The sequence below is a fragment of the Leptosomus discolor genome, chromosome 9 (assembly GCF_034619465.1).
Source record: "Leptosomus discolor isolate bLepDis1 chromosome 9, bLepDis1.hap2, whole genome shotgun sequence".
Taxonomy (NCBI): domain Eukaryota; kingdom Metazoa; phylum Chordata; class Aves; order Leptosomiformes; family Leptosomidae; genus Leptosomus; species Leptosomus discolor.
In genome coordinates, this window is record NC_141399.1 from 41642158 (window position 1) to 41667575 (window position 25418).

The 25418-nt window shown below is 43.5% G+C and overlaps 1 protein-coding gene across 2 annotated transcripts in view; it reads right to left on the reverse strand.

Moving 5' to 3' along the window:
- The window catches only part of IL1RAPL2 (interleukin 1 receptor accessory protein like 2), a 387077-nt gene extending 372496 nt beyond the window's left edge, over nucleotides 1-14581 (reverse strand). For both annotated transcript variants that reach the window (XM_086470269.1, XM_086470270.1), the window contains exon 1: nucleotides 14500-14581. In XM_086470269.1, coding sequence (XP_086326395.1) covers nucleotides 14500-14581 — 82 coding nt within the window. The remainder of the gene's footprint in view (nucleotides 1-14499) is intronic.
- Between the last annotated feature and the right edge of the window lie 10837 nt (nucleotides 14582-25418).

Genomic DNA, 25418 nt, shown 5'->3' on the forward strand with positions numbered 1-25418 from the left:
TTCCTTCATTAGAAATAATTTATCACAGTTCATGACAAAGACATGCAAGCACTGATGGGAAAAGTAGCTCTAAACCAAGTGTAACTACATAGGGGACCAAATTCTGACTGACTGGGGAAGAACGATTATCTGAGGAAGCCCATTTCTTCTCTAGCTCAGTCTTAATGCTAAGAAGTCTCTTAAAGAGGAAAGTCAGTACGCTTATGAATTCACAGCCCCGGTGAAGAAAGAGTCTCACTACTCACAGTCAAGTGCATGAATGGACAACAGTAATTTTAAGATGGGCTCAGACCCTGCTCAGGCAAAAAAGAGTCTGCCTGAAGGAGGGAGGGAGCAGTTCTCCATCCAGTGAGACACATGGGACGAGGAGCAGAGGGTGAGCGTCATTTGAAAATGAAGCCATGATTATCATCACCTCTGACTTCACCCCACGGCTCTGCAGTCAGCAGACCCAGGGCAGCGCAGCCTCGGCAGCACCGGCAGGTGTGTTAGGAAGGAAGCCTGCGCCGCCGCTCAGCCCCTGCTCACCCACTGCAGGGTGGCTCCTTGCCCCCAGCGCTGCGGGGGGGGCTCCAGGCTCTGCGCTTTCTGTCTTCCCTGGTAGGTGGTTTCTTATTTTGCTCTTCACTAGCACTTGCAGAAAGAACTCTGCTCGCTCAGAAAAAGTCTTATTTTGAATAAACTGTTAACAAACCGCATACAGAAAAACATCGTAAGAAAGAACAAAAAGCAAAAAGCTATATATATTCCAAATAAAAATTAGGCTCTGAATACATCTCTCCCTCTAGGCAATTATATGGGTAAATTAGGTACTGAACAAATGAAGTAGTTATTCTAAGTCCGTTCTTGCAATACAATTTTTCCAGAAACACTAAATTACTTTGAGTATTTATCATAATCTGTTATCTGCAGAAAAGTGTGAAAACTAAATAAATTTATGGAAATGCATTTACCTAACAATATTTACCAAATGACACTGTTCCCTCTGCTGCTTGTAGCAAACTCAGTCACGGAGTCTAAGGACAGGTTTGCCTTATTAATACAGCTCTCTGCCTGTGTATTTTAAATACCTTAGAGCACAGTACCATCTGTGTGTATTCTACTAATGAGCTACTTCTTAGACTGAGGAAGGCCAGCCAGCCAACACCAATTACTCAGATGGAGACTGCCTAATTTTTAAGCAATTAATGAGCTCCTCTCTCACTCTACATAGAAGCTTCCTCTGCTTAATTCTCCTGGCATATTACGGTATATTCTATTCTAAAGAAAGTTTCTCAAAGAAGAAAATAAAAAAATTTAAAAAAAAAATAAAAAAAAAGAGCGAGAGAAACACAGCACAGCCCAGTCCAATTCCTTAGAGCATAGCCCAAACCCCATGTGTGGAGGACAAGCTTGAGAAGTCCCCACTGGGACCACCCTGAGCAGGGGCTGCACTACTGCTTCCCGACATAGCTGAGACAGGGAACAGCATCCTGCAAAGTGGGTAGCTCAGCCCCCTCCCTTGCTCTAGACTGTTCGTGGCACTAAGATACCTTCAATAACTCCTCGAAAGATGGACTGGAAGAGCCAGTACCATGCTTACAAGATCTTTGATGGTTTCATTCCCTCTCACCTCCCGGTCATTTGGAAAAATCTGACACTATCACCAAAAGCTGCACAGCTCCACAGCAAGGGATCACCAGCTGTGGATGTTCAAGAATCACTGAACACTGAGCAAGATCACCGACTGCTCCCATCTCATCCCTTATCTGACTGATGTGATTTTAAAAGGTGAGCCTTAAGGGGCTATTAGATTATGCAAAAATAGAATTCCCTCTCCTGCCACAAAAAATATTTCTTAATAACTGAAACAAAGTTTAAGGAGATCAAAATTACCTTTTACAGCTCCCTGTTGGAAAGCACTGTAGTAAAGCATAGAATTGAGTATTAAATTATCTCAGTAATTACATTGATAATGCACAACTTTCATGTGCACAATAAAACCATTGAAGGAGATCTGATTTTTACAAGTATATTACACATCATGATTCTGAAAGAGCAACCCTATGTGCAAGAAAGGATGCGCTTGTCTTGCACACATCTGAAAAACATGCCAATCATAGCAGTGAAACTATTATAGAGGAGAGCTTTTACCCAGCAGCCCCCAGCAAGAAAAACACTTGCCTCCCTTGAGGAGGCTCGTATTTACACACCAATAAGAGACTTAATGTGACATTTCAACTTGGTTTGACTCTACCAAGCCATTCTACATTGTGGAATTTATGTTTTTTAAGTTCTCGTGATCAAGGTACCCAGCATTTCACTTCTGGGGGAGGGGGGGAAAGGAAACTGTTCCAAAAGACAAGAACTAATTACTATAGCACATCAAGGGTCTTCCTCACTACAAGATGAAGCAAGCTGCTGACACATTCTGCCAGAGACTTCACACAAGAGCATGCTGGACAGCCAACTGTTCGCATGGGATCTGTGTCCTTCAGAGAAAGCCATCAAATACAGCTCTTCATGAAGGACAGAAAATGGAACAGTTCATTTGTAGACATTTCTGAAACAGGATTTAACAAAGATCCTTTCTTCATCCGTTGAGCTAGACACTCTTACACTCTTCCTGCATAAGGTCCACAACAGTTGCAGCCAGGCATCCCAGGTGGCTGGATTTAGGTTTCATCTGCACTAAGGCAGAGGCATGTTTTGCAGTTGGAACAAAACCATTTGCAATAAACACTGAATGGTAAAGAGCAAATTTAATCACCCAATCCAGATGAAAAAATCATAATGCTGTAAATAATATGATGTAAAGTCACGGTGAATAGGAATTATGTTGACCTACATCAGAAGTCAGCCAAAAAGCTTCAGCTTTCAATCTGCTCCAATAAACCTAAGACACTCCACTCCTAAGTGTAGTTTCCACTGTAGTCCCCTAATTTGCCTAAAATTACAGATGTCATTTTGAATGGAAATACTACATCCAAAATGTCATTAGTGATATACATCCTAATTTCCTTCCTTATTTTTGATTCTCTCAAACCACACCATTATTCACACCTCTCTGGCTTTATACGATGGGACAAGATTTTCAAGGTTGCACCAAAAATAAGGAATAGATTCAAGGGTTCAACTCTACAATAATTATTTTCTTGGCTTGAGTTTCCAATTTGCTTTTCTAAACCACAAGTACCAGAGCAAACGGGTTTCAGAAATACTTTAGAATTGGTTTATTTTCTCAACAAAACATGTTCTGCAATAGCAGCCTGCAACTACAGAGGAAGAAGCAGGTCCAGAAGGTGGTCCCCCATCACCAGCGAGGCATGCCAGAGAGCAGTGCTGACTGCCACAGATCCACCTCCATTCTGGGAGCCAAGGAAGCCTGCAGGATGACCGGGCTCCACTAATGCACTCTCACTTTCTCAGTTTTCAGATCTCCTCTGCAGGCAACCCGAGAGATTTGACATAGCCAACTGCTTCCCAGCAGGGAATCCCAGAAACAGTAGGGTCCCAACCACTATGTGTTCAAAGTCTTCCAGCTTCTTCATCTGACATCCATATCAAGGACCTCAGAAGCCGTAGCGTTCAGCTGCAACTCATGGATGCCCCTGAGATACAGAGCCTGGGATTAACCCTGCCTTTGATTCATGTTCCTGCAGTTTTCCATTGCTTATTAAATGTATCCATCTCCAGGAATTTACTGTTCAAAACGAAATTGTGTCACTGCAAAAGAAATTCTGATGAGCTCTATTTTGTAGAATGTGATTATATTCCTGCATTTTACCATTAGTTCAAAGACATCAGAATGACTATACCTCATATTACTCTTCCCCTTCCAGGCCCACCCACACATATATTTTGCTGAACACGTAAGACAGCAAAACCACGCATGAAGTGGCTCTGCACATTGATCCAAATAACCTTAGGATCACAGAGTGCATCAGCAAAACAAAAACATAATGCTTAAATCCAAGAACAAAAAATTCCTGTTATCTTCTGAAAAATCTGATCTGCTATATTAACATTAGTCTTCACAAACATTAAGTCAATTCTGTCTTCAACATACCAGACAAAATCCATTAACTCTCAAATAATAAAAAATAAATTTTAAAAAAAGATATATGAAATAACTTTGCACTCTAATTTTGCATGTATTTGTACAGTGGGATGAAAGGACCAGCATTTCTTTAAACAAACATGAATATCTGGTTAGGCTATACACTGAGGTGTCCTTGGATAAAACTGTATTAAGCTATTCACACATCTGATGACAGAACTCTAGTTCCTGGTAATGCTAAAAATCTCAAGGCAGCTACTAGGTAGGCAGAGATGGAGCCCAGAGTGGCTCCAGTGCAGCTGACTGCCTGCAGAGTCACTGCAGCTTATGGTCAACAAATGTTCTTTAGGTCAGAGGAGTAAGCATACAGAGAAGGTTTCCATAAACTTGGTTACCCAAGAGACAAGGCATCTCCGAGGCTCACGGTCCCTGGGGTATTCCATAAGCCATTTTACAGTCTTAAGTGTTTTTTCCTCCTGCGTCCCCCACTATACACTGGGAGGACAGCTTATAGCCACCACACACAACAGACTTGTACCATTCAAAGGCAAAAGCTCTTAGCCTAAAACTAGTGCGCAAAACCTGGTATAGCAGAATCTCACTCCTCTTCCTCCTCCATTTCTAGCAGACACATCTGTTATTTTTCAGTAGAAGATAGTAAGAAATTACAAACACTTTTCCCTAGCACATGTATCCAAAGACATAAAAGCACATTCTAGACACATGCTTATTTAGCCTCAGAACTTCTCTAGGAGACTGTGTTGGGTTGGTGTCTGGTGGGGTTTTGGTAGTGGGGGAGGGAGCTACAGAGGTGGCTCCTGTAAGAAGCTTCCAGAAGCTCCCCCAGCTCCAATTCAGACCCGCCTCTGGCCAACGCCAAGCCAATCAGCGCCTCTGCAACAACATATTTAGGAGGGGAAAAACCTGCTGGGCATGTCTTTGTTTGGGAGCGGAAAGGAGGGGGATGTGACAGAAACAACCATGCAAACAGCCAGGTCAGTGAAGAAGGCCGGGGGGAAGGTGTGCCAGAGCAGAGATCCCCCTGCAGCCCATCGTGGGGTGGCAGGCTGAGCCCCTGCAGAGCGTGGAGATTAACGGTAGAGCAGATGCCCACGTGCAGCCCTTGGAGGACCCCACACCAGAGCAGATGACTGCGCCCAAAGAAGACCATGACTCCAAGGAAGCCTGCACTGGAGCAGTCCATTGCTGGAAGGGCTGCACCCCACACAAGGGACCCACACTGGGGCAGTCTGTGAAGAGCTGCAGTCCCGTGGGAAGGATTCACGTTGGAGAAGTTCTTGGAGGAATGTCTCCTGTGGGAGAGAGCCCATGCTGGAGCAGGGGAGGACTGCGGGGACCCCCCTTCCCTGAGGAGGAGGGAGCAGCGCAGCCAATGCATGACAAACTGAATTCAACTCCCATTCCCTGCCCCCCTGCACCACTGGGCGGGAGGAGGTAGAGAAATTGGGAGCAGAGCCGAGCCTGGGAAGTAGGGCAGTGTGGGGGGAAGGTGTTTTTTTTAAGATCTGCTGACAATTCTCATTGTCCCATTCTGATTTGATGGTGTGGTGGTGGTGGTGGTCAAATTAAACTGATGTTGTTTCCCCCAAGTTGAGTCTGTCTTTTGCCCAAGACCATAACTGGTGAGTAAGCCCTCCCTGTCCTCATCTCAACCCTTGAGACTTTTGGTCATATTTTATCCTCTCCATCCCACCGAGGGGTAGGGGGTAGGAGTGAACAAGAGGCTGCATGGTGCTTTGGTGCCAACTGGGCTTAAACCACAACAGAGACAAACCTGGTTGCCTTGTCCTTGCCTAGGGCATTAGCAACATAACAGAACAGAGGGAAACATTTTATTTATGTGTTACTCCCCCACAGCACCTTCAGTGCGCTGGGCAACCTTATCATCACGTCATCTCTGGATGATTTTCTACCATCTGTAAAATGGTAATAACTACAAGGCAAACATTAGAGACAAAAAGCACTTGTATTAAATCTTATGGTAGCAGATGTTTACTTAAAACACTAAATAGTCCTGTGAGACTTCAAAAAAACCCCTTCCAAGGTAACCAAGCACAATTAGAATACTGAAAGTCAAAAATAAATACTACCATCATGTTTCAAGGCCTCTACTACACAGTGCTAACAAACATTTAAACTGTACACATGGTTACTGGATGCCTAAAACAGCAGTATGTCCCCCAGACACAAGCAAAAGTGAAATACAAAATATTGTACTTTAAACATTAGAAAGGAATTTGGGAACTTCAGGTGTTCCCTTTTGCCCTGTTTCAGTCCTGTTCACTGAAAGGGAAGCTGATGCCTCCTCCCGCAGAGGGGCTGGTAAGCCAGGTTAGCAGTCAGGTTCTGATGCAGCTTCCTATTCCTCCCACTTCATTACAGCAACAGGAACGAGAGCCAAATACAAAAGGCTCCTGCCAGGTACTGCTATTGCTTCCAGTTTCTTTATTAAAAACCACTGAACAACACTTACAGCTGCCTGGATCAAACAGTGTCCTACTTATTCAATTACTATTTAATTTCCCATCTGGAATAACGGATGCAGAAACCTCAGTAGATACCTTTTTAAAGCAATACTGATCCCTCAAAGATGCAAACCAACTGCCCCTGTCTTACACTGAAGTGTCAAAATAGCCTCCTCCTCAAAAAAAAAAAAAAGTGACTGGGAGTGAGTTTCCATAGGTCATATGTAGCAAAGCAGAGCTACAGTTTTGTAAATCTCAAAGGTGGAGGAGGTTTAAAACAAGCCAAGCTGACAGAAATACCCTCACGCTGCCTGGGTTCCTGCCTTGAACGAGGAACCACACGTGGAGGGCAAGCAGGAAGGAACTGACAGCAAAGGCTGGTGGGCAGAGGCAGCCTGGTTACCACGTCCTGGAAAAGCAAAGTGTGCAGGTCGGAAGCTTAACTTTAATCTGAGTCTTTGTCTTCAATGGCAGAGCACTGTATGTTTTCATGTCAGTAGGTATTATAAGTACTAATCACGCTTCTTGTAGGAAAGAATCAATTGGATTTGAAAGGGTTAGAGATTATTAAAGTGATAAAATATACACTCTAGAGGTGACACTGCAGCTCAGATCAATTTTGCTTTCAACTCATAAACAGGCAATCATTTCTACTTTAGCGAGTTGTAACAGCACCACCACAATCTTACGCAGGTCTATATACCATATATTTGCACATACATGCACTGCACTAAAAAGAATTCTTTCCTTCTTCACAGGTCAAGAACTTGAAATACTTAACTCTGCACCTCCTGAAAAGGGAAACCTCTGATGTTTCCTTTATTATTTGTAAACCCAACTTCTCCAAACTTAAATGCCAAACAAAAATGCATCTTAATTCTCCTTTCTCTTGCTATTTCCCATAGCGATCCCAACATCTCCTACCTCACAACTTCGCTGCTTGCCAGTTTCAGAGCTACCTTTATGGCAAAAACAAGTAAATAAGTAAAAAAGAAGTTTCTGATACAATGTATCACAGGGATCATCAATTTAAAACTGAAATGCACTTCAAACATCAAGCAAGGCTCTGCAAGTAAAGTAGAAAAAGTTCTTAAAATTCATTGGAGGTATGAGAAGTTGCATTAATAGTCATACCTAGTTCAATCTAAGGAGGCTTATTTACATTCCTTCAAATACATACAACAGTCTGTAAAACCTGCCCTAAACATGTATGCAGGTTACGAAACCCCAAGCTTACCTCAGAACTGTTCTCGGCCAGTTGACCCAAAGCTAAGCCATTGCATCACAGATTCCCTATAGCTCATATAGTTCCATATCCCCCTAAGTTACCCCTGAGCCTCCACGTCACCAACAGATGTCCCAACCTGAGCAGACATTCACCTTTAGGACTGCTGAACACACTGAGCTTGAAGACTGTGTTCTGGGTAAGTTTGTGGCTATATTAATTATACTTTCATTTGAACATTAGGTAAAACAGACCTTCCAAAAATATTTTCATGAACAAGATGAAAACCAAAACATACCAGAACAACTTCCCCTGTCCCTCAGGACAGTCAGTTTCAGAGTAAGGACACAAACCTAGGAGACACCCCCTCAAAGTGAGCCCACTAGAAATACTGAAATGAAGATGTCTCTCAAAATTTCTATTTAGGATCTGGAAGAAAACAAAACAAAGACACCTTGATATATTAGGTTCTTTCATCTAAAAAGGCCCCATTTTGGGGAGGAAAAAAAAGTATTATCCAGTTAAAGGCACAGAGCTGGAAGATCTCTCAATCGTGACGGTATGTCTACCAGAGGCTCAGATATTATTAATAAACTCTAACATGTTGCAGCTAGATGTAGAAGAGATAGCCAAACAGCTGACATGATGCCCATTGCAGAAGTGGAAGATTATAGATTTTTAACTGAGGAAATGGCATTTCTTAATGTTTTGCTCATTTCCCCCTATCCCTAAAGAACCTACCTTTGTGATTTACTGCAGTTTGGAACAATTTAATTGTGTTCATTTATTTTATTCAGATACAGCTGCGGTTTCCCTTTTAGGAAAGGAATCTAGCTTTACTATTTAAGTTTTGGCTCAATATTTTAATTGTTTTAATTATATATGAACTCATGCTAAACGAGTATAATAGCTAAAAATTTGAGTGTTTAAATAAGTTCAATATTTAAACCCTGTCAGGTTGAGGTCACTAAAAAAACCCCAAACCTCTAGCAGATTATTTCCTTTCTCGTTCTTCACTATGCATCTCTCTTCCTCCCCATCAGCAAACAGAACATCTGAACACTGCCAACTGTCTCCCAGATAGGTCTGTGTAGCTGCAATGCCACTTTCTGTCCAGAGGAGACAAAACCAAGGCTGAGACTCCCGTAACGAGCTGCACAGACTACCAGTGCTTCAGAGCTTACTTGCTGGTAGCCCCTCCGAGACCTGACAGAGCACAGGAGCCTGGCTCCTCGCTTCCAACCTGAACAGATGGAGAGCAGACGTGAACCCGTGAGCAGACACAACCATATGCAAGAGGGACTGTACATTCCTGCACTGATGACAGCTTAGGACAACAGTGATTCCAACTTTTTTTGTTTGCTGGAGCTGTGAGTAACTCAACATCTTCTGGAAAAAGTAAGTGATCAGCAAGTGCTGATTAGTGTTGCCAAGCTCCCATTTCCTCCATGTCTTCTGTTGTAGCTGTAGAAGTGAAAGCTGAAAGCCTCTTCTGCTTCACTCCTATCTCAGAAATTGGGAGGGCTCATAGCCACGCATTTTACATCAGGGCCAGAAGTCAGCTCTTCAGGCAGGTGCAATTGCAAACAAAAAGTAAATGGCAAGTGTAAGGGCCCAGCCTGCAGCTCCTCTCAGGGCCCACCCTTTTTTTTAAATGGACTTTTAAGAGTTAGGCTCCCCTCGGATATCTCACTGCAGGCACAAATCCGTGAGTCACCTCTGAAGTACAAACACCTCCACTTCCCTGTATGTCACAGTTTTCATGGCCACAGTGATCAAGAAGAGTGAGCTTCACAGAAGCGAGCAGAGGGGAAATCTAGGCTAGAGCAGTGACAGGAAAGTGAAGGTCCCCCAAAATGCTTACAGCTGACCACAGTAAGTTGTTGCGTGACATTTAAAAGGCACAAAACATCAAGCCAATAGGTTTTAAATGACTGTGTTAAAGCACTACATCCCAACCACTGCAACACCAGTAACAGAATTTAAGACAATTTGGCTATGCCCACACACAGCAAGGCAAGATGCTAAGTCCAGCACTCTCTCCCAAGCCATTGGTGACAAAGTTGGATGCAAGTGGAGTGTGACGGGGTGGGTGGGGGATCAGAGACCACTTGCTCCTCTGGCACATGATTGCCTTTTGGCTGGTCCCAAGATAAAGAGGGGGAGAAGGAAGGACAGAATCCCAGAGCACATCTATCTGACACACTACACTCCGGCTCTGTAGCTTGGAGGACAACGTGGTGCCAGGCCTGAGCCAATTAAGCCCTGTTCACCTACAGAAAGACTACTACCAGCTCTGCAGCCAACAGCCCTGTAGAAACCTTGGCGATGTCTGCCCATGCTCCTCCACACAAGGTTGGTGTGCCCTCTGGAAGCTCTAGCATGCTGAGACAGGGTATTTCAGCTCAGCAAATAAATACAGCAACAACAAATGGCATCAATTATTCACTAATGGAATTATGTCCAGTAATTCAAACAGAATCTATAATCTGAAAAATCTTTTGCTTAAAAAATGCAATGATTTTTTTAATTGGTTTTATATTCCCTGCTACGATTATACAAAGCACTATATACAAAGGGCTTGGGAAAAGAAGTCGATCAGATTAAAAGGAAATCACCTACCAGCTGGGAACCTAGCAGCTCCCACATCCTCCATTTATTTGTATAACCTCCACCCGTAAAATACCTTTTCTAGGATATTGCTAAGGCTACAATTCCAGCATTAGCTATTTACTCAGTTTTACTTCTTAAAGCAGGCAAAAAGGACGACCTGCAGTTTTCAAAAAGGCTTCTTAATACTAAGAAATGCCTGTGAAACTTAAATCAACATTACATTCACACAGATGCTTGAGGCAAACTGTTCTGTTCCCACCACAAACAGCAATCATTACTCTGTAGACATGACAGATTTCTTCTGGAGCATCTGGAAGTTGCTGTCTGTAAAGAAGAATCTGACTAACATAATTAAATTAGCTCACCCATTTTAATTATTTTGGCACCACATCTCAAGAGATAAGCAGCCAAACAAATTTGTCTTGCTACAAGTTTCTGTATCATTTTTGCAGCATTGCAAGGTACTCTGAAATCTATCTGTAGCCCTCTCATTCATTCCTGTTTGTCTTCTCCAAACAAAGGAAAGTAAGGAAGCAGAGAACAGTTTGGGTTGGAAGAAACCTTTAAAGTCCATCTAGTCCAACCCCCTGGCAGTAAGCAGGGACATCTTCAGCTGGATCACGTTGCTCAGAGCCCCATCCAATCTGACCTTGAATGTTTCCAGGGATGGGGCTTCTACCACCTCTCTGGGCAGCCTGTGCCAGTGTTTCACTGTACAAAATGTCTTCCTTATATCCAATCTAAATCTACTCTCCTTTAGTTTGAAACCATTACCCTTTGTCCTATCACTACAGGCCCTGCTACAAAGATTGCCTCCATCTTTCTTACAGGCCCCCTTTAGGTACTGAAAGGCCGCAATGAGGTCTCCCAGGAAAAGGACACGAGACAAATCTCTTTCAATTGTTCCTCTCTTCCTTTCCATGAGGACTGCTCTTCAGCAACCTTTTTTCTATGCCTGCAACTGGAACACCAGCTCATCACCTTCTGTTTGACATCTTAGATCCTCCAATCCTGACCTCTCTTTAATGACTCTTGCCTGTTGTCCAGCCTCTGTGTACTGTCTGCATGTGCTGTCTGGAGTTCTCATCCTCAACTTTCTCCCCTTGGGCTTCCATTCCTTTGCTTTGAAGGAGTATTTTCCCATCAGCCTCTGAAGATGCCTTCCCAGCCAAACTGCTGTTCTCTTTAAGGCACTGATAATGCCCTTCTAAACATTCTGCCCCTCTGTTGACTGCCTTGGGTTTAGTGATGCCTTTGCATTACCTGAAGACAACGCCCTGCCTTCTCATTGCTCCACCCCAAGTACTCTTCAACTCAGCTCTCTTTAGATTCTCCCTACACCTTAAATAAGATATATTCTATCATGTGATATTAAACACACACTAGTCAACTTCATAATTGCTCTTGTACTTAACACTAATCACAAGTCTGGCCAGTCATGCAATAATTCTATGTATTGTTTGGAAAAATGCCAGTCTACATAAGTCAGTAAAGACACTGATACCCCAATTTTGCTGGTTTATTGCCCTAGTAGCCCAAATCTGTCTTTATAATCAGTGTCAGCACTTTCCATGCACTGCTTCACACAGCTCTACATAACCGTCTGCACAATTTCCCTTCCCCCTTTAAGGTTGCTCACCAGCACCAGCTCAGACATCCCCATACCAATAGCCAGCAAGACCCAAGACTACAACAACCATCCAGAACACTGCTGTAGAGATCCAGTCCATAGGGTGTTATTTGGGCACTCCATCCATGCCCCCCACCCCAGCTCTCATTTGCAGCTAAAACAGTCTTCCTGCTTTCAGACATCCTCCTGTTTACGCTGCAGTGCAGATGCCCACAAATAACAAATAAATTACTTTCCCCTTCCCACTCTCTTTTATTAAGACACCAGTAAAACAAAAAGATGACCCTGAACTACAGCACGAGCACGCTACAGCTACTGTCACCCTATCAAGTAACACGGTCTCATTGTTTCTTCATGCATTTGCCTGGCTGTATCCATCCACCACCTCTGATCTTCTACTTAAGCAACAACACAAACAGTTAAAGTTCAGAAGCCCCTGGAGCAGCTGTCCCTTCACAATACCTAACACTTAGTGAAGCCCCAAGCAAACAACCAACAGACCTTCATATCTAAACACGCCTTTCAGAAAGGGAGCCAAATTATCAATTTTGCTCCAAGTGCTGAAATCACAGAAACAGAAAATGTATTTCACACACAATGTAGTGGAAAAAGAAAAAGCAAAAAAGGAATCAATAGTTTGCTCCACACAGCAACCTAAAATCAGCACATATGATAGAATGAATATTGAAGGTGAAAACCAACTACATGATCATGTACTTGCAAAGAAACTATAATTTTACTTTATGTGCATTTTTCCCCTTCATTTTATACTCAACATATACCAACTCAATCAAATGAAAAGAAAAAGAACCAGCTATTCACTAGTGGGTTATATTTAGCAATAGGCAGTCTAACATATTAAAGCATTTTTCCCACCAGTACTCAACCTGAATTGATACTGTCAACAGCTGCCAATAACACAAGACATTCTGCAGAGCCAAAGAAAGCAGATTTAAAAAAAAAAAAAAAAAAACAAAAACCCACACTAAAATATAATTAAAGGTAAAGTACCATCTGAATGATGCTATAACCACAGGCATGTTACTTCTACAGATGTGTACTTCTGATAAAGGAAATGCAAAGGCCCTTCCTTGCAGCCAGGTGGTGTTGCCTGGCATCCGTGAATCAAGGCTGCTCAATTATGCAGATTACGGATCTCACAGGGGTTCCCATCCAGGCCAATAATAGCGGGTTTGAAAAACAGGAACACCATCACCCTCAGCAGAGTTTAGATCAAGCTCCACTGTAGCCAAATCCCAATGTCCATGACTGCTCTCACGGGGGCAAAGAGGGCTCAGGGTACAACCACCACAACAAAAAGCTGTAGACTGGTTCAATTTAGCAACATCTATTTATACTTTCTAGCCCAGCAGAAAGAATTCAGGCTAGCATCTGGTGGTTCCCAGACTAATACTTCCTAGCGTGGGACATGACATCTCTTTGTAATAGATGGACCAGTAACTTTTCTCCTCCATTCTCAAGAAACGCAGAAATTAAGCTTAAAACTGACCGCACCAAATGGAGTCAGTAATTTCTGTTTGTACCTGCATTGCTCAAAGCCTTGGCTGAAGATATCGAGGGCAGAAAGATCAACAGAAGCCCTCACACTCCTCTGTACAGCACATAACTAGTAAGAAAAAAATGAGTAAGTTAACATGCAAGTTTAAAAGTACAACATTAATCCTGCATCAGTTACCTGCCCACATAGAAAGGCTCTAGCAGACTAACCACGCTATGCAACACCACAGCTAACCTACTTGTCTGCCCAAAGTCCTCACAGCTCGCTTGAGAAGGCAAGCGGGCTCATGAAGTCATTCCTTTAAGGAAGCAGAGCGCTGCATGGACTCGAAGTCACTTCAGGCTCTAATATAGACAAAAGATTATCCAGATCAACTCTCTGTCCTGGAAGGAGATACTCTAATGCTTCTTTGAAGTGTTCTGTTACTATCAGTGGGTTTCAAAAGCAGAGGTAAACATAAATCAACTCCCACTCCTTGCCACTGCCAGAATAATTAGAGATTATCTACCCAGGAAAGTTCTTCCCAGTTACCCCTATATATGACCACACATAAGGCTGGCACGACTTTTTGGAAGATGGATTTCCAACGTACAAAAAAATCATCCAGATTTAAAAGTCACCACAAACCACATCCACCGTTAAGAAAATCCCTTAGCATGAGCAAAAGACTGGATGTTAAACCAGTGTCAGAGTCATTATTACCTCTGTGAGTTTTCCATCAGATCAACCTTTTCTTTTCTCTCTCTTTTTTTTTTTTTAATAAAAGAAAATATAAGGACGCTTTCAAACAGTCACATCAACAGAACATTGCAGCCCAAAAATTCATCCTGTAACATCTGGTAAGCAACCATATTGGTTATGACTTTTTTTTTTTTTCAGAAGAGAACAAGAAGCGTGTATGCAAAGCAAAAAGCAGCCACCTAAAATGCTTGATTGCATGAGCACTGGGTCCAGATTCAAAAGTAAAAATATTTTTCTGTGACTTACCAGAATTTCTCTTTGACACGAGCTTCAAATTCATGCTGACTACAGTACAGATCACAAGAACCAAGAGAACAAGAGGCTTCATCTTTCACTTTCTGTGACAGCTGAAATGCAAACATAGTATGAAGTCTGAATCACAGCTCTTCACTACAACAAAGCAGCAGCTACATTTAAACATTTCTCAAAGAACCATTACAGGGCAATGGCTTAATCCAGGGACTTCTGGGTTTATTTTTATGCAGAGGTAGGAAAACATAATGGTTCAAAGTAACTGTCTATGAATAATTTATCTCTGACTATCACACACAAGGGCTGCGGGTTTTTAAATGACATTTTGAAAATACTATTTTGCTAAAAAAAAAACCCACAAGACTTAACTGTTCATTTGAAATAGGATGGGTCTAATCCAGCAGATTTTTGTACATTATTTAAGCGAGAGACCCTGATGGTCATGATTAGTTTTGTCTCATTTAAACAGGCCACACACTTAGGAAAACTTCATACTGTTCAGGAAAAGATAAAGAGTAGGTTATCCATGCAATTTCTCTTAGCAACCTTATTTTCCCACTGGTGACCTTGTAAGAGCTCCTACAATGAATTAATGCTATTCCAGAGATTTCTCCTATAAAATGAGGTAGACAGGTGAACAAAAGTCAGAAATCAATGAACGCAGGTCTCAGGTTTCTTATTAAAAAGATAAAATTAGTCTCTCCTGAGAACTTTACTACCTACTTTACATTACATACATTAGGGAAGAAAAAAAAAAAAAAGAAAAAAATTCATTTAAAATTGCATTTTTCATTTTATATAATTACTGGAACTAATTCTGTTTTCATTTACAAGCACGAGGTCATGCAAGAAAACACAGCAAGAGCAAACTGAGGTTCCTTACCTGTGCTTAAAAACAGGTAGAACAAATCTGAGCTCAGCAAAGCCCATATCTATATCTCTATAGCTCTCCAAATGAAAGAGATGCATGCTTAATTATAAGCTAGAGTCCTCAAATATATGCTTAGCTTGAAGTCACAGGCCTTTAAGTAGCTTGATATATTTAGACTCCAGGAATTCATCTCCATATCAGATACAGACTTTAGATCAGGACCTTTATTCTCAGCTAAGGAGAGCAGTCATTTAAATCAGTATGAAATTATTATTTGTGCCAAAAGATTCAGCAAACATTTCATAGCAGTTCCTGTTAAACAGAAACGCACATAACTACCTGTATTAGTGGCCAAAACGAAGGCCAGCAAAGCAGAATCATTCCTTAAACGCTGTACCACATCTGCCCACCCGGCCCACTCAGAGGCACCCTCAACTTTGGGACCAGCACAGACCCCTGCAGCTCTGAACATTTGCTCGACGCGATAAACCAGCAAGAGGGTGCAATGTCCTGCAGTCTGCTGAAAATTATTCAGTTTAAATTGAGTTTATTACATCAAATATTATTCCCTTGTAATTTTACTACCAGCCTACTGTTGTGTGAAGAAAATATCAGGAACCCTGTATAATCTTTTACACAATGGCAATTACGCTGCTATTCAATTACTTCAAAATTACCACTTAAAACTGAAGTTTTACCCCTCTCACCTTACCATACTGCGAGCTATAAATAGGCAGTGGATTTCTTTCCCCCCTGAATCCTCTGTTCCCGTGGGTACTTTATGCTTATTGATTCCCCCACAGTAACGATGCTAAAAGAGTTTTCAAGGAATAACACGCGCTGAAGGTTGTCTGACAGTGGTTAATGGCAGGATTAGTATTCACTCTTCCTTAACCTCTCCTAGGAGTACCAAAATCCCGAAACAAGCAAGGCCATCTTGACAAAAGAGCTTAGAAAAAAGTAATTGAACTAAATCTTTTGACAGATAATTGTAATGATGATGTTACGCTAGAAAGACTTTCAAGTGTAGCTTTGCAAATTACTTTCTCCACTCTCCTCCCTTCAGTTATTGCAGCTGAAGTATGTAACTCATGGGTCTTTTTTCATGTGGGTCCCTCCACCCCCACCCCAAATGAGCTATGCTGCATTAAATACACTTAAAAATTCAAAGCAAGTTCTGCCAGCCAACATTAATGCTAGAGATAGAGGGAAATGCTTGGTTCTGTCAGCAATGATAGGAGTTTTGATTTTTGAAGCCCTGGCCTCAGCAAGGCAGTCAGCCTCTGTACCTGCAAAAATCAGGAAAATACAGCAGGAAAAGGGCAAGAAACTACTCCACCACCCAGTCATTCACAGTCTAGTCCAGAGCCTCAGCTTGTCACATACGACACAACCCCACTGAAGCTGGCATGAAAATACATGTCAGAGTTCGAGGTGTCATCTTCACCATCCTAGACATCCAACCAGAAGAAGACAGGATCAGTCACACCAGTGTGACCAGGGAGTCAGATGCTTACTGTCCTGAGACAGCAGACAGCTAAAGACAACAAGGCTGTTCAAACTGCCATATCATTGATGATTTTTTTTAAACATACAAGTTGACAAAAAACGCAAGGTACAAGATAAGATGTGTTTCCCCCAGAAGAATGTCAAGCAGCCAGAAGAAGGAAGGTTGTACGTGTCCAGGACAGTATCTTTAATTGTGCTCACGAGACTTCTGGGGCTGAGCCTGCCAGGACTCCCATCATGTCTCCCAATAGGACCAGTCTCACAACTGTCTCCTCTGAGCCATTCGCTCATCTATCAGGCAGTGGGATGGCCTAGAGACTCAAGACAATCCTGTGCTTGACATACTAGCGCTTCTGGAAATAAATGAGTAGGAGAGAGTCTATGATCTGATGAAGAACATGAATAAAACTGTACTAGCTTGAAGAGATAGGAAATGGGATAAACCAGTTAACATTTGGTACCATTTTTCTATAATTGAGGCATTTTCCTCCAAGCAGAGCTGATTTCACCATTTGACAAACGTTCCCCTCACAGCTAGAGCAGCATTTCCCTGAGGAGCTGCTTACTCTGATGCTGCCAACTCCAAGCAGCTCTGAGGCTGCAGGGGCTCACAGCTGTAACAAGAACTTGGTACTCTACTGGGTACACCTCAGAAGAGGACCACCAAGTTTAGGACCATTCCCAGAAGAGTGAAGAAGACATCTTACTTAATAAGTATATAGAAATGCCAATTACAGCTAACTTGCCCAAGATCACCGAGAGAAGGGAAGAGAGACACAGGATAAAGTCTTTGTTGCGAAGGCTGAAAGAATCACAAAACAAGTATTCCAGCCCTTGTTGTGACCTGCCAGGTTGCATTTGTATGGGAGTAAAGGGAAGGTGCTACCATCAGAGGGAGAAATGTAGAAGCAAGGTGTGACCACTTTATTCTCCATCTTCCACTACTACCAAGGCCACCTCTTCCCTCCTCGTACTGTTTGATGCTACAGACCACAGACTTCAGGCAGCTTTCCCAGTCTGCTGTAAGCACCCAGCAACCACAAGGGGATCAGGCTGCAATGCAGCACAAATTCTGTTCTCCTAACAGAAACCCTGACTCCCATGTGCTGCCTAATGCCCTTCACCTGTGCTGACAAACAGCTCTCCTGAGTCCTCAGAAAACAGAGCTTCGGAAATTGTGTCCCGTTTTCTTCATGCACTCCTTGCTGTCCTTCCAGCACCCACTTCAGCTCACATAGCTTCCTAGACTGAAAAGAATTTCAAGTGATAAGGTTAGAAGAAAGCACTTAGAAATAAGAAGGAAACTGGAGCATCAATATTCTGCACAAAACCCAGCACTGACATCCACAAGTTCCTGCTTTAAGTATAATTTAGTTTTGCTCCAACTTCTACCACAAGCTTTGTTTATACAGTGTTCCTTTTTAAGAGAAAGCATGAAAAGCAAAGTGGTGCATGTGTGCACTCAGGCACACGTCTATGAACAGATTGACATTTGCTGACACACCATGAGGCTCTGTAGGTTCTGGTTTCTCCACAGAAGCTGCGATGCAGAAGGTGCTTATTAAAAACAGCAGCCCACCTCTTCAGTGGCTTCCACTTGTCAGGTTTTGTTGCTCAGAAATCTCACGGAAATAAATTATGGTTTTCACCCCACACAACAAAGGATGAAATGGCAACAGTAATTCTTCCGTTGTCTTTACAGTATGCTAGATGGTGACTCCTGTTCATTTCTTTTCAAACCATTTCCCCACTCCACTTCTCAAGGCTTTGAATTTTAATATGAATTCTCTCTCAAGTCTTCTCTTCTTCTTCTGAGCTGTTTATTACTGAAAGATTTTCAGTCTACATAATATGCTAGATGGAAGCAATCCACAATGGGCATCAGTCCCTTTTTGTTGATACCTCAAACACAAACTTAAGTAAGAACAGAGATGCACGCTAGTTCAAGTAACGTATCTTCAGCTCTACTTGATATGGGTCATGCAGCGTTCTTCGCTCCGTTGCTCAATGAGCATCAAAGAATATTTCATTTTGCCTAATTCACTGTGCATCTTCACCATCGTAACCAGCCACTTAAGTTGTCTAAATAAGCAATGAACATTAATTCTACACGGCAATGTGCATTCAGCATTCATCTTGCTGGACTTGAGCCTCCATTGGGTTCAGGTCCTTAACTAAATTCACATCCTTGTTCAGCTGAAATTCCACGAGAAATTTAAAACTGAGGTAACCACCGAGGGAACCTGACAGCGCTTGTGTTGTGCAAACTGAAAGTAACCAGCAACAATGAGACAATATCGAAAACGTCTGGGACTATTACTGGCTCAACAGAATATCAGCTGCATGACGGCAATACAACAGGGAAAGACCAAGGTACTGTCTGTCCTGAGGAAGCAAAGGGCACCACAACTAAATACAGAGATCATCTGGCAAGGTCACAACACCAATCTGTAATGATTCCTCCCAAGGCTGCACGTCTGGGTGCAAAAGAAAAGGAACAAACTGTAAAACTCACGGGTCTTTTGTGATGTGATGGGGATAAACTCATCATCTTATCTGTTATTTCAGAAGAAACAAACAGCACCGCCCCTTAGGCGCTAACACTGAGGTTTCGCTTGAAAGATTGTAATGCTTCCATTAAAAAGTTAAGTATCTGCCAAATGGCAACCATAGAACATACCAAGAGCAGCATCTTAAAGCTTCAAATGGCATCTTACAGTATAACACCAAAACAGGCTGCAGTGGCAGGCACAAAAGAAAAGTGCTGTGGATGGCCTCCACACAGTAACTTCTCCCATTAACGTTTCTGGCTGCAAAGAGTCGAAGCGATTTTAGCCATGTTACAGTGGCAACCAGACCCAACACTATGAGCAAACTGTTGGTTTGCCCTGTAGAGAGAAAAGCCTGCAAACATTACACGAGAACCTTTTCCTGTGAGAACTTGGTGATGCAGCAGCTGCCTAAAATAGTGTTCATTTATGGCAAAAAAATGAAGAGCAGGAAACGGAAAAATCCCCTGAAATATTCCAGATACAAATAAAGATTCCAATATGTATAGAACCTAAATGCTAACCAGAGGGGTTAGTGATGAGCACACGATACAGGTACTCATCTAAATCTCTAAGAAAATTTGTCAAAAACCTTAAGGAGCAGCCCACTTTAACAGACTCATGAACCAAAAGAACTAGAACTATTCAGCACTGGTTAGCAGATCAAGTACTATCAGCTCACAGCTCACACCACACTGACCCCAAGTCCCTAAGCAACTCGCACAAAATCCAAGTTCATTTTATCTCCAAATTGGATTTTAAATCCCTGAATCATACTCCTCCCTTATTGCAGCAACTTCTGCACTTGGAAATGCAGAAAACAACTCTAAGGAGGAGCAACAAGAACAATAAAGGAGTGGGAAAGTTAGCTATTATTTTTTAAGCCTCATGCCCAGCTGCACCATCACGGATGTACTGACTCAGCACTACCCTGGATTCTACGGAGAACTACTGTTCCAGCCTTAACTTTGCAATATTCTAACTACACATCCCAGGACGTACGGATATGCTTGTCCAGTATCACAGCTTTTAAATTTGAGTAGTCCAGGCCTTTTATAGACATTCCAAGTAAAATACGTGTGGTGAGAGGAGGATTACAGCTGTACTTCAAGCCCTCATGGTTTATGAGGTCAACATAAGGGATCTATTAATTTATAGCCTTTTTTTTCCCCTAAAGTAGGAGCTATTAATATTCTACATATATTTACTTCTGCAGATTGTGGTTTAATCAATACAGTACTTCAGGCAACATGAAGTACCATAGGCAATGTAAAGACTGTCAGATCCAGAGAGTTTAGGTTTACAGTGGGGCTTAGCCTCTTACCACTTCGCAGAATTACTTAAAAGATTACAGAAAAGCCAGCTGGGGGAGAGACGAAAACATGAAGACAGTCTACACTTGGAAAGCTAAACATGTACACTAGTACTGGGAAAACGGGAGCGATTTTAAGAATCAGCTTATATCAGGCTAAGTCCTAGAACTGACGCAGTTACAGCAAGACAGTTCCCAAAGCAGAGTAAGCCGCAGCAGTAATCACAGCCATCGAAGGGGGAAGAGGAGCCCTGCCATGGATGACCACGTACACTTCCCAGCGTCGAGGTGGCCGCTGGGCACTGTCCCAGGAGGACAGACTTCTCCTGGGTCGAGATGAACTCAGAGGATACTCACTCAGACCCAACCCAGCCAGCCCTCCCTGGGCTGTGGAGAAACTCTGCTCAGGAAGAGGCTCTGAACCCTGTTTTTTAGCTCTCCAGGGGAAAAAAAAGGAAGTTGCTGATGAGAACTCTTAGGCTTCAGAGTCACTGATAAACCCTGCAAATTCTGGAAAACCCATGGCTTCACCTGACACTGGCTCTTCAGTCGCTGACACCCAGAGCAAACACCACTGCTTGGGTCATGGCCTTTTTCTCCTAAGTCCTTTAGACCATCTTGCCAGTGATCACAGGTCTCCTCTACAGAGCCTCAACCATAAAGGAGAAGACATTTCAGATTAAAAGAGATGAGAAAAGTCCATTCTCACCCACACCCATTTCAAAACTCACTTGCCACTCGTACATCACTAAGAAAGTCTGTCCAATTCACAGCAGCCCACACAAGAGCATTATTAAGCCAAAACATTAGATGCTTTGCTTCTTTCATACTCATACCAACCTTGCTCCCCAAGCAGCTTTTGTAGAAATGCTATTAAAAATGGAGAAAGAGCCAGTTCAAAGAGAGGTCTCAGTCCTGAAAGAGAGCATATCCCTCCTCGTCCCCCCTGCCACTGCTTCTCTCGTTCCCCTTCTGTTCCTCGAGACTCATTATAAAGGTGCTCAGCAAAAACCAGAACTAGATTTTAGACTGGGCTGCCATCTGCATGCTGAAATGTTCCCTGCTTTTATAGACAAAGTGCTTTTACACCGTCTTAAAACAGTCCTCTTTCCGGGACCACATAGAAGATGGACGGCAGTTGTTACAAGTGTCAGCCGTGCTGACTTTATATCTGCTCCTATATACATTCATACCTCTGCAATATTTACACAGTAACAACATTTGCACTATTCATGGCAGCCCTGGTCCGCGTTCACTCCTGCACATTAACGAAACAAGCGCCAAGACAACACAACTGCATGCGATGTGCTTAGAATTTCATTCCTTGAGCTCATTCATGGCCACATGCTTCCCTAACTAATACATAATGCTCCAAGAAGACAGAATTAACAGAAAAAGATGACCTACCAGCTGTTATGCTTCTTACAAAACACTCTTCCACAGTTTCCCGCTTAGAAAACACAGCTCCAGAGAAGCAAGACAGGGCACTTTGCTCTGCTGTCAGCAAAGGCAAGTTGCTTTCACAGTACTCATCACCATCTCATAGTACCTTAAAGTGATAAACATATTCTGGATGAGGAGTTTTTTCCCCTTATATAACCAGAGGCTAGCCTTTACCTATATGTATTTTGCCAGATTTGCCTGAGTGAAAACAAGAATTTAATTACGCAAGCAAACAAACCAACCCCTCAGAATTTGAGAATCATGAGAAACTGCTTATAGAATATTACTTCCATATATTCTGTGAAAATCTTGTAAACAATAGGATTTTAAATTAAAATATTAATTTTATGTGCCCTGGAATTGCTCTGCCAAACAGACAACCTTGTTAATTTAACTGTTACATAAAGCAGTGGGAAGAACGGTAGAAGGAAATCTCCTCCTGTAGTGCTTTTGGGGTGGAAAGGGGCTGAAAGGAAAAAGGATTAGCCAAACAACCCCTGCGGAAGTTTCTAACCAGCTTTGTCACTAAACATAACAAACCCCACGGTCCTCCACCGATTCCAAGGGAAGCTTTCCTAGGTCAAGTACCAGATGCCGGAAGAAACCCTGACCATCTAACCTAGCAAAAAGATTCTCATTATTTTCAGCAAGGGCAAGATCTCTTCCCTTTGTCTTCTTTTCAAGGCTGTTTAAAGGAAGATTTATATTTAGTTGGACACCCTGAAAAGCAAACAGCATCTTAAAGTGCCTCTTTATTTTGTGATACAGTTTAAATGTTCACTTCCCCTTCCAGCACTAAAGACCTCCTGATAAATAGCTCAGACTCGCATTGTTTGAGGAAGGCTTAGAAATGGAGAGCAGACATGGGTTCCCATACAGCCCTTTGAGGCTGTTTAATAGCTGTTCATGATTTAGCATCTCTTAATATTTTCATCTTGAGCTTCAGTTTGAACTGAGAGATTACTCCGAGCCCAAATGTTTTGGAGAGCAGGAAAAGTCCATACATTATAAATGTTTTATTTGTACTTCTTAATGGGAGTCCAAATTCTGAGCCCTTTCCCTCAGACGCACAGGTCGATGCCACCAGCCCCAGCCATAGCCATCCCTGGCAGCTTCCCACCTCAGCCAGCAGGGATGACTGGCTGCACAGGGCACAGACGTGCTCCTTGGAAGTCTTCCTCTACCTCCAGTCCCACAAGGGCATCTCAACCCCGGACATAAAAAATTTGGACCAAACAGAATCTCTCTTCCAAATGCCGCATAGAAGACGCTGTTCTCTGCAGCTTTAACCGGGTAACTGCAACACGTACCCTTCTCTTCTCTCCCAGGAAAGGGCTGCAGACAGTCAGGGAACAAATTACTCTGCCTATGCCAACAAACCAAATCCCTTTACAGACCCATCCTAGCCAGAGAGCCTCACCTGGATGCTCCTGTCATCTCCAAGCAGGCAGAGCATCCCAAGGGGTATGGGCCTCCTGCTGTCCCCACTTCCTCCCCGTTGCTCTCCAGCAGCCTACCTGCACCTCCGCTGGGCTCCACACACACACTGCCTCCGCACACAAGCCGCCCGTCACTTCCACGGGGAAGCGAAGCCAGCAGCTGCCCTACACCGCCAGACACACACACTCTTAAAACTCTCCACGGCTCAAGCTTATCGTACGGTGGCAAGGCACAACACCCACGAGAGCGCGCTCCTACCTGCCTCCGCTTCCTCACTCCTCTGCAGCGTCCTCGGGGCTTTAGGCTGCGAAGTCCCGTTTCTTCTGAGGCTCTGGCCTCCAGCCTCCAACAAACCAGGAAACCACCTCCTCCTCCCGCTCCCACACCACCGGTCCCTGCCTGATCAGAAGCGATCTGTGCCACAAGAACAGCCCTTCTGCTCACCTCACCTTCTCCCCACCAGACTATGAATCCCTCCTTACCCTCTCAGGCTCTTTCTTGATCTGACTTCTGTTTGGAGAGTGGCCAGTGTGTGTGTGTCCCCCCTGCAGTTTCCAACAGTTTCGGCTACTGCACTGCTTCAAAGTGCAGTCAGTAGACTGGCAGCCCTGGAGATTAAAAGGCTTTCCATCGCTCTGCTCTGTGCCATATGAACCAGTTCAGCCTAAGCTGGCTGACCCCACATATGCAGAGGAGCTCCAGCGACCCTGTGGCATCCACTAAAATTGACTCAAGTTGGGTAAGTTCATTAATGTGGCAACACCTGGTCTTTTTTCTTACCTCTTGCACCAGCAAATCTTCCTCCCTTCTGCCTCCCACCCCTCATTTACTGCTAAAGCATCAATCACCAAACAATTTGAAGACAAACCTCCTATGAGCTTCCAGGTACTGTGAAAGTAAAAGGGGAGTCTGCAGAGAACTCTTGAGCCTTACAAATTGAACAACCAAAGATTCATCTCTCTCTCCTGTGCTCACTTGCAGCCCAAGCAGGGGGTTGAGTGTAAGTCTTGCCATCAGCCAACATCCCAACTGACCACCCCTCCCCGGTACCCAGGAGCATGCCAGAGGTGCATGCACACCCACGCACACAGGACATGGGTTTTCCAACATCCTTGGTCACCAGCCAGAAAGCTTTAGTTCAGTAGAGGAAGGTCTCCCCTCACAGACAGGGATCTGGAGCACGCTGGAGGTGCAAGCTGCTGCCTAGCAACACAAGCACTCTGCAGGGAGGTCCGAGCTTGCCCCCGTCTTCCCACTGCAAGAGGTCTCCTATGCACAGAGAAACACTCTCAGAAGGATGCGATCCATAGTAATTTCTTGGAAAGCCATCCTGCACATCACCAATTACAACCCCTGCTTAACCACGGACTCGCCAAATCCTGAAGAGCACTGCCTGCGCCTTGGTGAACTGCCAGAAGTCTTTGCTCGCTGTACGTGCATTACACCCCACTGGCTTACGGAGCCCAAAATCCCAAATCCCAGCCTGTCCCTCCGTTTCCTCCTCAGCCACTTGTCTATTGCAAAGCAAGAACCCAACTCGCTGTCAGACAGCTTCCTCCCCAGACTTACCTCCTGCCTCGGGTCTGGCACGAGCAAAGCTTTTCAGCCACCACGTCCTCCCGAAAGCTGGCCCCGCTCCCACCTCCGGAGGGAAGCCCCTTCCCATGCACTACGCAGAAGCAGGGCAGAGTCACCTGCTGAGACATCTGACAGATACCACAGACTGCCAGGCAGCTGCACAGTTTGATCCCTGCTAAGAAATAACGTCCCCTTTTAGGCACCAACAGCA